Below are 13178 nucleotides of genomic sequence, written 5' to 3' on the forward strand. Positions count from 1 at the left end.
CCGGCCCTGAGTCACAGCAAAACGCCCGCAGAGACCAGGTGGGGAATGCAATGAGCAAAGTGGTCCAGGCGTCTTAAGATAAATCCTTTCAACACAGAGGCCGCTGCACTAAACAGGGAACGGTCTTCAGTGCCACAATATGCTCCCCACTGTTTTTCCTTAGCTCTAGGGCCCTCTTGGTCTGTCTTCCACATTTCCACTTTGCAAGAGAAACAAGTTTAAGATCCACCTCCATTTCAACCTTACTAAAAGAAAAACAATTCAAACTGGGATACATGGTGGCTGCCAGGCAGTCTCAATGCCGAGAAGACATTAGAGAGGAGTGGAGACTTTGGCAAAGTGCAGAATACATGTCCCAAGGGGTGAAGGAAGGAGTGGGGAAGGCCCTGGGAGGGGTGTGGCCCCATATTTCAAAAGCAAAGAGAGAAATCCCTACGTCAAATCATCTGATTTTTAAATGCTGGTGACTAATTCCAAAATTGTAAAAACACTTTATGGGCCAACACCAAACTGGCTAAAGAAAATACGCACACAAGCCAACTCTGACCACAAGCCACCAATTTGCAATCCCCAGCCCAGATGACCCCTGACACCTCCCAACACCCATATTCTGTGAGCCCTCTTTCCTATGCACCACCATGGAGTAGGTCAGTATATCCCCCGGAGGGGTTAACCTCACCCTGGAAGGAGCACCTTCAATAACGACCCACCCTCTGTGGATGTCATCCTGTCTTCCGTCAAAAGTGACACTTGCTTTGTTTATCTCTGATCAAAGTTTAAAAAGAGAGTCAACGTGATCACTAAGAGCCTGGTTGCCCTGACAGCCTCAGGTGGGGCCGCCGGCCCTTTGGGAGCGGCACTCTTACTGGCCTCCTGTCTGCTTTCCTATGACTAACAGACATTTTCTTGTTTCCCCTGGTGTCACCTGTAAGCAGCTTCTCCCGCATGCCTTCACAGGTCCCGTCTTGTCCAGATACAGCTGTGCAGTCTCTGACCTCCTCCCCGGGACCTGAGCTGGCCCGTGGCCACCTGTGGCTGACGCCCCATCTGCTCTTCACATCCCCTTAAAGTCTGGCCACCTGCCAGCGAGGCTTCTGCCTTTGTCCGAAAACCTGGTGGCTTATAGAGCATCACTGCACACGTGGATGCCTCCTTTCTCTCCCGGCTTCCTTCCTAAGCCCTGCAAACCTGGATTTGTGAGTTACTTTCTGTTGGTTTTTGTGCTTTTGGCCAACTCTGTTTTCCCATTATTTTGAATCTTTTACAATATATATAAATCCAGAACTTAGATATGAAAAAATACCATAAGCAAAATCAAAAGGCAAGTGATGACCAAGGGGAAAATGTTTACAATTCAGATCATAAACAAAGGCTTATCTTGCTAATGTATGAAGAGCCCCTAGAACCTAAGGATGAAAAGACAACCCAACAGAAGAATGGGCAAAGGGTATGAACGGACAGTTCACAGAGAAGAGAAACACAGATGGCCCTTATACATTTAAAAGGATGCTCAACCTCACACAGAAGAGAAATGAAGGGACTTCCCTGGTGGTCCAGTGGTAAAGAATCCACCTTCCAATGCAGGGGATGGGGGTTCGATCCCTGGTCGGGGAACTAAGACCCCACATGCAGTGGAGCAACTAAGCCCGCACACCACAACTACTGAGCCTGCACGCCTCAACTAGAGAGCCTGCATACCTCAAACTACAGAGCCCACGCGTTCTGGAGTCCACACGCCACAACTACAGAACCCATGTGCTCTGGAGCCCGTGCGCCACAACTAGAGAGAGAAAACCCACACACCACTAGAGAGAAGCCTACATGCCACAACGAAGAGCCCACGTGCCGCAACAACAGATTCCACACGCCGCAATGAAGATCCCACGTGCCACAACTAAGACCCAACGCAGCCAAAAATAATAAACAAATAAATAAGATAAATAAAATAAATATTTTTTTAAAATATGCCAGACTTCCCCGGTGGCACAGTGGGGGTAAGCTGGGAAGAAGTGAGAGAGTGGCATGGACATATATACACTACCAAATGTAAAATCAATAGCTAGTGGGAAGCAGCCACATAGCACAGGGAGATCAGCTCGGTGCTTTGTGACCACCTAGAGGGGTGGGATAGGGAGGGTGGGCGGGAGACACAAGAGGGAAGAGATATGGGGATATACGTATATGTATGGCTGATTCACTTTGTTATAAAGCAGAAACTAACACACCAGTGTAGAGCAATTATACTCCAATAAAGATGTTAAAAAAAAAAAGAATCCACCTGCCAGTGCAGGGGAAACAGATTCGAGCCCTGGTCCAGGAAGATCCCACATGGCGCGGAGCAACTAAGCCCGTGCGCCACAACTACTGAGCCCGTGCGCCACAACTACTGAGCCCGTGCGCCACAACTACTGAGCCTGCGCTCTAGAGCCCACACGCCTCAACTAGAGAGCCTGCGCGCCTCAAACTGCAGAGCCCACGCACTATGGAGCCCGCATACCGCAACTAGAGAGAGAAAACCCACACACCACAACCAGAGAGAAGCCCGTGTGCCGCAACTAAGACCCGATGCAGCCAAACATAATAAATAATAAATAAAATAAAATAAAAATTAAAAAAAATATGCCGGACTTCCCCGGCGGCACAGTGGTTAAGAATCCGCCTGCCAACGCAGGGGACATGGGTTTGAGCCCTGGTGGGGGAAGATCCCACATGCCGCGAGCAACTAAGTCTGTGCGCCACAACTACTGAGCCCACGTGCCACAACTACAGAAGCGCGTGTGCCTAGAGCCCATGCTCCACAACAAGAGAAGCCCCCGCTCTCCACAACTAGAGAAAGCCCGTGCGCAGCAACGAAGACCCAACACAGCCAAAAATAAATAAATAAATAGTTATTTAAAAAAAAATGCCACTCTTCTCAGTAACATTCTGTTTAAAAGAAAGAAAGAAAAGAAAAAACTATTTAAAAAAGAAAAAGAAGAGAAATGAACTACAGCTACAATGAGATACCATCTCATCCCTATCAGATTGGCAGCAATCCAAAGCTTGACGCACACTCTTGCTGAGGCTGCGGGGAAACAGGCTCTCTCTCACACTGCTGGTGGGATGCAGAATGGACCACCTCTTCGGAAGGGCAATTTGGTAATTTCCATCGCGATTACAAATGCATCAGCCCTTGGATGGGGCAATTCCACTTCTGGGAATTTATCACACAGCCGTACCTGCCACGTTCAAAATGACACATGCACAAGGTTGCACACAGCAGCATGGTTTTTGACAATAAACTGATGGAAACAACCCAAGAAGTTTTCACCTACGGAGGACCGGGTAAACAGACCAGAGTTATAGACACTGGGGCTTATAACACACAGTTGTAACACGCTGTGGCTGTGGACCACAGTGCCAGCCTCTCCGTGGATCCCAGGGGTACACACTGCTGCATGTATGTCCACTCCAGGACCAGTGAATCAGAAACTTGGGCATGACCCAGGGATCTGTGCTTAAATTCCCCAGGGGATTCTGACGCACGTACTGATATAAAAAATGGAGCCATTTTTAAAAATCAGGGAGAAATGAAGAGCAAGACCAGGTAAAACTAATCAGGAAACATGAAAGCAGAAGAGCGGTTGCTTTGGGAGGGGGTGTTGACTGGAAGGGCATGAGAAAGTTGGGAAGGCTGTCTCCCGACCTGGTGCCCACAGATGTAAAAATTCATCACACTGTGCCCTTAAGAACGTGTGTGCTTTACTACTGTATAAACCACTTAGTCTGTGGTACTTTATCATGGCAGCCCTAGCAAACTAATAACACACACACATACACACTCTCCCTCCCTCTCTCTCCCAGGCTGCCCGGAGAATTAAAGAATCTGCAGAGTTACCATTTTAACCCCAGACTGCATGATTTGTAATCTATTTTCTCCAGCTTTATAGAACGTAGGAAGACAAGGATATTTTTATGATGTAAAAATGTAGCAAAAAATGAGAGATGTAGCAAAAATGAGAGATGCATTAAAGAGAATTTGGAAATAAAAGTGCCCAGCCTCTACGTAGTTTTCCTGATGTACCATTCCTTTTTATAAGGCTATGTAACCCGGCCTGTGGCCTTCAAGAAAGAAATATCTCAGCAACTCCTGGTGCCAGGCCCACACTCAGCCCCTCCACTGTTTCTAAGTCTGAGGCTTCTACTTACAACTGGCCTGGGCAGACAACATGCAGCGTGAGGCGGAAGGTGTGAACTTTTTGTTAATTCACTGAGAGCCATAAAGAGGAAACAGCTCCTCGAGATCACATACCAAAAAATGTCTAAAATCACAGCCTTTTTTTTTAACTTGGATAAAAATAACATCAACAAGTTCATTGTTAAATTAAGGACAAAAAATATTTCAGTAAGAACAACGGAGTAAGAAAAAAACATGATCCTGGCCAGACAGGAGAAGAAAAGATTTGATCAGGAGAAATGGGAGTGCGGGGGAGGGGAAGCAGCTGTTCAAAGATGCTACCGGCCTGGTCAGCTTCAGGCTGGTTAACAATTAGCCACAGTGACTCAACCCAGTGGTTCTTGCTTAAACCTCTAGAAGCTCCACGTGGGATAAATTCTCCAGGCTGTAACAGGCGATTGGACAAAAATCAAGTGTAGGTGGGAAGGGGACACACTTCCAAGGTGCTGTTACCTGGAGGTGACCTCTTACGGTTCCTCCACTTTCCTGCACGACTGTTATACTTAGATAATAACTGCTATGGTCTGAATGTTTGTGTCCCCTGCCAAGTTCACATGTTGGAATTTTAACCCCCAAAGATGATGGTATTAGTGGGTGGGGCCTTTGGGGAGGTGTTTAAACCATGAGGATGGAGCCCTCATGCATGGAATTAGTGCCCTTATAAAAGAGGCTCCAGAGAGCTCCCTTACCCGCCCACCACATGAGGACACAGCAAGAAGTCTGTGACCTGGAAGAGGGTCCTCACCTGACCAGGCTGCACCCTGATCTCGGACGTCCAGCTTCCAGAACCGTGAGAAGTAAATTTCTGTTGTTTATAAGCCACCCAGTCTGCAGTATTTTGTTATAGCAGCCTGAACAGACTAAGAAAGTTTAATAAGTAGTTTCTGCTTACTGAAAAAATAAAAGATCAAGTCCAGGGCTGGCTATAAGCCCCACTCTTCCTCAGATGCCAACCAATACAGTGAGGGCACTGAAGACTCTGGTTTATTTTCTCTTATTCATACAGACAGGACCTTAGGGCCAAAGGGGATCTTGGCAGCTGTTTGGCGCGAGGGACCAGGATGGACCCAGATCTCTGCCTTCCTCGATGGGTCCCCTGGGCCATGCCCACCATCCCGTTTGGCAACCCAACCTTCCCACAGCTCCCCTGGGCCCTGGTGCTGCATGGGGTGTGAGCAGCCCAGACCCTCCTCTGCCCTTACTGCTGTATCCTTGGGAATGTCCAGCAACTCTCTCCCTTGGTATAAAAGGACAAGGCCAGGCTCTGTGAGTCTCAAGTCTCTTGTAGCTGGACAGACCACAGGTCCGGGTTGGGCAGCTTTCGTCTGTAATCAAGTCAGGTTTCCTCCTCCGGAGCCCCTGTCGTCCACCTGTCTCTTCCCTTTTTGTCCCCCACAAGCTCATCTTACAAACAGGGGCTCGGTTTGATATGTGATGCCAATCTTCCAAGTACATGATACAAGCACAAGACAAGACTAACTCCTAATAGCTAGCAAGGGAACAAAACACACTCTGAGCCCTGGACAAAGGCCTTCGCTGAATGAGGCTTTAAAACCATCTGTCTGAGGTTGTTTTGATGGGGCCGTGTGTCTCATCTTGGAAGGGCTGTGAGAACAAGGGCCACGCTATGGTGTGGGAGGGTCCCGGGCTTTTCATCTCCAGCTGGTAAATGCTACACGGCAGCTGGTGGTGATAAAACCACCGGGACCAACAGAGAGCCAGGGGATGGGTCCCTGTCCCCTTTGCTTACCGTGAAACCAACCCTTCTCTCCAAGAGGCCCCTCGCGCCCAGCCTTCTCGCTCTAGGTGCCCAGGAACACCCAGGTGCCCGTGACTTCTGGGCAGCAGCAGCCCAGCTGGAAACCAAATCCACCCATGATAGTCCCCCCTCCCCCGCTCCTAAACAGTTATAGCAAAACCAAAACTGGACAAGAACAGAAAGATGCAAATGAGTTACTGGATTTACGGGGTTTCCCTCTCTTAACTTTGGGGTTGGAAGCACAGGGTCATCTGCAAGCCTACTTAGAGCTTTTCACCCAGGGCAGCAGCACTTCAAACACCTGGGGATCTCGTTAACATGAAGGTTCCGGTGCAGAAGGTCTGATGTGGGGTCTGGAGTCTGTGTTTCTAACAAGTTCCCAGGTGATGCTGGTCTGTGGACAACCTGAGTAGCAAGTGCCTCCTGCATTCCTGTCTTGAGGAATCGCTGGGGTTGAGACAGTGACCTTCACCCTCGATTTGACAGGTGGGGATGGAGACCCAGACGCTACATGGTTTGCCCAAGACAACTCAGCAAACTAGTGGCACGACTCAAAAGAACCTGGTATATTTTAGCCTGTCTGGGGTCACCTGTTCTACATCAGAAGGGGAGCCAGCAGCCCATGAGTCTGTCTGTGGGAAGACTCAAGCCTCTATTCTTTGCTGACCTTTTACAGTCTATATACTTCTGGCCATAATAGCAGATACTCTGTGGTATTTGAATCAGAAGGACTTGGAGTGTCTAATGGCAAGACCAGACACATGACATTTTATTCCTTGCCGGAGCTGGGCTGGGTGTATGGTTGCAGATAAAATACAGGACGGTCAGTGAAACTTGAATTCCAGATAAACAGAGAATACTTTTCTACTGTAATTATGCCCCATATATACTTTGAGATATACTTACACTAAAAAAAGTACTTGCTGTTTATCTGAAATGCCAATTTAACAGGTGGCCTTGGATATTTTATTTGCTAAGTCTGGCAACCCTAACAGGTGGGAATGAGGAGAGACGGGATGTGGTGACAAGAACATTTCCTGCTTAGGGACCTCTCTGGTGGCGCAGTGGTTAAGAATCAGCCTGCCAATGCAGGGGACACAGGTTCGAGCCCTGGTCCGGGAAGATCCCACATGCCGCAGAGCAACTAAGCCCGTGCGCCACAACTACTGAGCCTGCGCTCTAGAGCCCGCGTGCCACAACTACTGAAGCCCGCGCACCTAGAGCCCGTGCTCCAGAACAAGAGAAGCCACCACAATGAGAAGGCCGCTCACCGCAACAAAGAGTAGCCCCCTCTCGCCGCAACTAGAGAAAGCCCGTGCACAGCAACGAAGACCCAATGCAGCCAAAAATAAATAAATAAATAAAAATAAATTTGTAAATTAAAAAAAAAGAACATTTCCTGCTTCATCGCTGTTGACCTTAAAGAAAACCCCAAGGACGCTGGCACTGCCCCGAGATGCACAACTTCTGACTGCAACAACTGTACCCATCTCTTCTTTGAGTTCATCTCTCTGAACGGAGCTTAATCTTCTTAACTAGCTATTATAATGTGACAGAATCATGTATTTACAGCTAGTATTATGAGTTGAACCACGTCCCCACAAAATTCTCATGAATTCCTAACCCCCAGCACTTCAGAATGTGAGCTTATTTGGAGTTAGGGTTACTGCAGATGTAAAGAGTTAAGATGACGCCATAGTAGAGTAGAATGGGTCCTAATCCAATATGACTGGTGTCCCTTTAGAAAGGGGAAACGGGACGCAGAGGCTACTATGGACACAGAGTAAAGATTGGTGTCCCGCTGCCACAAGCCAGGGAGCATGGCCCTGCTGACACCCTGATCTTGGACTTGTACAATACGTTACATTTCTGTTGTTTAAGCCACTCACCTTGTGGTATGTTTGTCACCACTGGCCTATAAACACATGCTGGGAGCCGGGAAGAAGATAGGAGAGAAGGAGAGGGAGGAAAGGAAACAGGCAAAAAAACTCATCAGCGTTCCCACTGGCTATTTTCTATAGAACTTGAAAACCTCTGCTGAGGGAGGATGAGGGATTTAGAAACAGTAGATCACTTTGTATGAAAACCATTACTGCTCTCCTAAAATTCACATTTTAAACATTGAGTTGAACGAGTTACAGGCCACTTAAAGAAGAAACCTTAGAAATCAGAATTGACCCTGGTTATACAAATAGGATCCATCCCCAAGCACCTGCAGCCTTAAAGCGATTTTGCGGGGAGGGCTTTAAATTCGCAACCTCAACAGGCCTCGGTTAGGAACTGCTTCTTTCCCGTGAGAAATCTGCTCTCCTCTGCAACTTATAAACCAAACATCACCACACTGGGTTTGGTGATCAAGGAGCTCAAAACAAAATTAAACAGGCTACTCTGATTGCACTGTCTCTCTGGATGATTTGCTTGTCCTATTTCAAACAGCCCCAAATGGCAAGATTTAAATAAAAGTCAGGCTATTTAGCAATACTTGATCTTCTCTTTCAGTATGGATTTTACGTCCCTTCACCTCTACCCAGGCCTTCTTCTGGCCTGGAGGAGGATTCTATGGGTAGAATTGCATAGCCCCACCCGAGAAAAATGCCAAACCTTGCAGGCTCCTGTCACACTGGCCTTCCTTCAGTGACTAGAATGCACCAAGGTGTCTGTGCCTCACTTGAGGCCTTTGCACATGCTGATCCCTATGCCTGGAACGTTCTTTCTTCTGCCCAGACCCCCTCCCTAAACCCCCCTACACCACCTGCACACACATTTGGTTCAAATGGCAGTTTCCCAGAAACACTTGGTCATCACCCTTTCATTTTTCCTTATCACACAACCTTGTATATTTCCTTCACCACCCTTATCACAACTATAATTATTTATTGTTTGCTGTGTGTTATCTATTCTCTCCCTAATAAACAGTAAGTTCCGTGAGTCAGAGATCAGACATGTTTTATAATTACTTTATAGTCCGGCCTGACGCACAGCAGGCACACAAATATTTGTCTGGATTAATCGATTAATTAATTAGTTAAAACAAACAAATTGAGGGCATGATAGGAACTTGGGGGAACGCTCCTCCCGCTCAGAAGCTTTGGGTTCAGCCCTGGAGCAAGAAGCCTTTGCTTCATGCTAAATGAGAGGGAAGCGTTTAGGTATCACTTGTCTCCCAATTTCTCTGGGAAAGTCTTTTTTCAAACTAAAAAAAAAAAATCAACCCTCTGGTCATGATCTGACTTTACAAACAGGCCCTTCCTACAATAAAGGCACGTCCCTCTCACATGTACTTCAACTGCCATGGTCCCCAGGACCTCCCGGTAGTTAACAAAGCAGTGCTGGGGTATGATCTGGCATCCCCTCTAAATTCAGGGACTTCCCTGGCGGTCCAGTGGGTTAAGACTCCGCGCTTCCACTGCAGGGGGCACGAGTTCGATCCCTGGTCAGGAAACTAGGATCCCACGTGCCATGTGGCATGGCCAAAAAATATTTTTTAATTTTAAAAATTAAAATAAAAAAAAAAAGGAAATTGACTTCGGGCAGAAATGTAATGAAAATACGAGCACAACCTTTGATAGGTGGACATCTCTTTATAAATTAATAAACTGGCATTTTGACATTAAAAAAAGAAGCCTATGCATTTTTTATTTACCAAAAAACAGGATTTATGGGTCATAAGAATTAGATGACTGAGGGTATTTTGGCAATACATATATAAAACCTTTAAATGTACATACTACTCGACCCAGAAATTCCAGTAATAGGAATTTATCCTAAAAAATAATCATGAATGCAGGAAGTCACAAGAATGTTTACTGTAGCACTATAAAAGCTGGAAATATCCAATAATATGGGATTGAATAAATAACTGTAGTAATCCCTATTAATAAATACTCTGTAGCTTTTCAAAATGTCTTATTGAATGGAAGAATACTGAAGGACATGGTAAAAGGGTTCATCATCTGCTAACAGCAAAAAACTGGTTATGACTCAAGATTCCAAAATGCTAGCTGTAGTTTTTGGGTGGTGGGGTCATGTGTGATTTTTATCTTCTTATGTTTAGCTGTATTTTATAAATTTCCTGTGAGAGTCATAAATATACTTTGGAAAATGTTTATTTAAAAATAAACTGTAACCAGTCACAAAAGGACAAATACTACATGATTCCACTTATATGAGGCCCTAGAAGAGTCAAATTTATAGAGACAAAGTAGAATGGTAGTTGCCAGCGGGTGGGGGAGGGGAGAATGGGGGGTTATTGTTTAAGAGGTAGAGTTCAGTTCTGCAAGATGAAAACAGTTCTAGAGATGGATGGTGGTGATGGCAGCCCAACACAGTGAAGGTACTTCAATGCCACTGAACTGTACACTTCAAAATGACTAAGATAGTAAATGATATGTGTATTTTACCCCAATTTTTTTTAAAACCAAAACAACTTAAAGAAAAATTTAAATCCGTAAATCATAAGTACAGCTGGGTCTAGAGGTGTCCTAGTTATTAGGATTTTCAAGAGGCAGGAGTAGAGAAGGCTGAATTTGACCTTGGACCACACAGCATCAAACAAGACAGTCTGTGTGCCTGCCAGGCTGGCGTGTGCCTGGGAATGAGCGGGTGTTGCCTTGTCTCCTGACTACGGCGCTGGCCATGGCATTTCCTGTCTCCTCCTTCACGAGCGTGGAATTTTCTCCCTCTCCTGCCAGCGTCCCTCGCTCTGATTCTAGATGAAGGGCCGAGTTGGCTGTCCCAGAGGGGTGACTTCCCCCAGGGCCTGGCTACAGGGACTGCAGTGGCAGGCGAGTGCAGGAAAGACTCCGGCCACGTCCCGCAGAGACCACGGGTTAAGGGATTTGCCCCCAGCGTCCTTCAGCTAGCCGCTGGTGGAGCCAGGCCAAGAAAGGAATCTGACCTCCAAGTCCAGACAACTCGCCTGTCCACTGCAGAATGAAGAGGGGAGGGCTGGATTCAGGGAAGAACATTCCACCTTTATTCGCCATGAGGGCACCAGCGATGCCCAGTTCCTGGAGGTGGACCCGAGAACCTCAAGCTCGCAGAGCGTCAGGCTAAGGGCTAGACGTGGCCCGAAGCTGCATCTTCAGAGCAACAGGGAGTTGGATGCTGAGTCTAAATATCTAAAATGATCATACACATACACAGGAAAAGGAAGTTTTCCAAGAACTTTGGGGTTAACAGGGCCCGGGAAAGATAGAGACCAGTGCTTTTCTTACCTGCTGTAGGCACGCTAACATTATACTGAGGTAAAATAAATAGGAAGGCAGTCTTGGCGGTGACCTGTGAAATAGAGGGAAAAAGTTCCATGTTAGCTTTTTGTCCACATCAAAAGAAACAAGCAAAGCCTGCTACCAGCCCTGGGGCCACGCCTTTCACACCTCAGACCCACAGGCCTCTCCAATGAAGGGTTTCACCTAGAGCACAAGTTAGCACCATTTGTTTTTTTCCCATTTTCTTTAATGACATCCCTCCCAATACCCTGCACTAAAAACAAACGAAACAATCCCAAGTCCTGGATGGTATCTAGACTTGTACTCGCTGCAGATGGAATACAACAAGGTGTGCTCGGCCGGCCGAGAGCTCACAAGCAAAGGGTACAAATCTGTCTGCCATTCATTCATTCAAGTGTTTATCAAGTTAGTTTTAAGTCCCCAGCATTGGTGAAGTCAGAAACTAACAGAAGGTGAGGTCACAGCCTTCCAGAGGTTTCCAGAACTTAGGACCTAGCCGAGGTTCCCCAGCACGCTGGCTAACTGCACCGTGGGCGGCAGCCCGCAAAGTCTAAACTTGAGCCTCAGAAACAGAGAATTCCAGCTGCTAATTTCACATATGCCCTATTGCGGGGCAGGACATAACACTCCACGCTGTTGGTCTGTTTATTTCGAAAGCTGCCTTTAAAATCTTGGTTGTGCTGTGAAAGAACTGTGGTCGTCACTTGGTTATTAATGGCCAGCTCAGTCCTCTTTCAATTCAGCCTGCAGGGGAGAGACTACAAGATGCAGGATTCGAAGCTTGGACTCAAGAACCGATTGCCTAGGTTCAGACGCTGCCTCTGCATTTGCCCACCTCGCAACCATGAGCCGTGATCTTACACCTGGCGCCTCACTTCCCGTGTCTCTAAAAGGCAGGATATTTGTGGTACTCCAGCTGGTCTGGGTGGCGGCGGCCCAGCTGTTAGCATTGTTTAAAGCTCCCCAGATGTTTCTGACGTGCAGCGGGGGCTGAGAAGTTCTGCAGCAGGTGCGGAGGCCAGGTGAGGGGCGGCCAGACCCCAGGCCTTTTCTGGGAGGCCCCTGGGGACACCTCATCAGTAGCGTTACTGGTTCTCCTCTAAACAAAAAGATGTGAAGGGTGCACCGTGGGTGTGGAGGAAACACACTGGACTGTGGCAGAAGCAGCAGGGAAATGGTTGAATGATGCCTTCCGGCCCCTCCACCAAATGCTGTACCATGCTCAAGGCACAATCTCTCCTTCAGTTTTATTCAGGAAACACACTTGTCTTTTCAGCTGGTGGGCCGAAGTGGACCTCTGTGGGGTTCTGGCTGATCAGTACCCCTTTGCCCCTTCCCAACATACCAGGACTTCCAGAGGAGACACCCCTCCCCAGCTGTGTGTTGTGAGGGTGTCACTGTGGTGACCACGGTCCTCCCAGGAGGATACAGGGAGCAGACCCTCTCCCCAGCCCATCAGACCTCCTCTCCTGGGCTCTGAATCTTGAGCGGGGATGGAGGAAGAGCTGGTTAGCCCTGAGTGCCTTCCAGACTTTTCTGCTGGGGTTCCCCAGACCCCATCACCTGTATGAACCCCCAGACGGCCTCCTGAAGTTGGCCAGAGTCCATTCCTAAGAGACATCAGAATCCCATGCGTAGAGCACATTCGAACCCCTGGGGGAGGTTCTAGAATCTCGATGTCTGGGCTGCCCCGGCCAATTCACCCTGCCCCTCGGGGGCATCAGGGAGCCGCCCACACGGAGCCCAGCCCGGGAGCCCCTCATGGGAGCCCCACCCTCACCAGCCTCGCAAAGCAGGCCTCTCTGGCCAGTCACTGTCTGCGTCCTCCAGAGAATTCATTTCATTTACCCAACTTATGTTTTAGGTCAATTTTTATTTTAACTTCAAGAGAAACATACTTTTTAAAAAGTGAAACAATTCAGAAATACGTAAAGTTAAAAACTGAATATTCACTCTATGGTCTTGGTTTTCC

General features: G+C 47.5%; 1 protein-coding gene across 2 annotated transcripts in view; it reads right to left on the reverse strand.

Moving 5' to 3' along the window:
- The window catches only part of TRAM2 (translocation associated membrane protein 2), a 75105-nt gene that overhangs the window by 24431 nt on the left and 37496 nt on the right, over positions 1-13178 (reverse strand). For both annotated transcript variants that reach the window (XM_082346272.1, XM_082346271.1), the window contains exon 2: positions 11192-11255. In XM_082346272.1, the coding sequence (XP_082202398.1) occupies positions 11192-11255 (64 nt within the window). The remainder of the gene's footprint in view (positions 1-11191; positions 11256-13178) is intronic.

This window comes from Balaenoptera borealis, assembly GCF_965194805.1.
Source record: "Balaenoptera borealis genome assembly, chromosome: 12".
NCBI classification, from domain to species: Eukaryota; Metazoa; Chordata; class Mammalia; order Artiodactyla; family Balaenopteridae; genus Balaenoptera; species Balaenoptera borealis.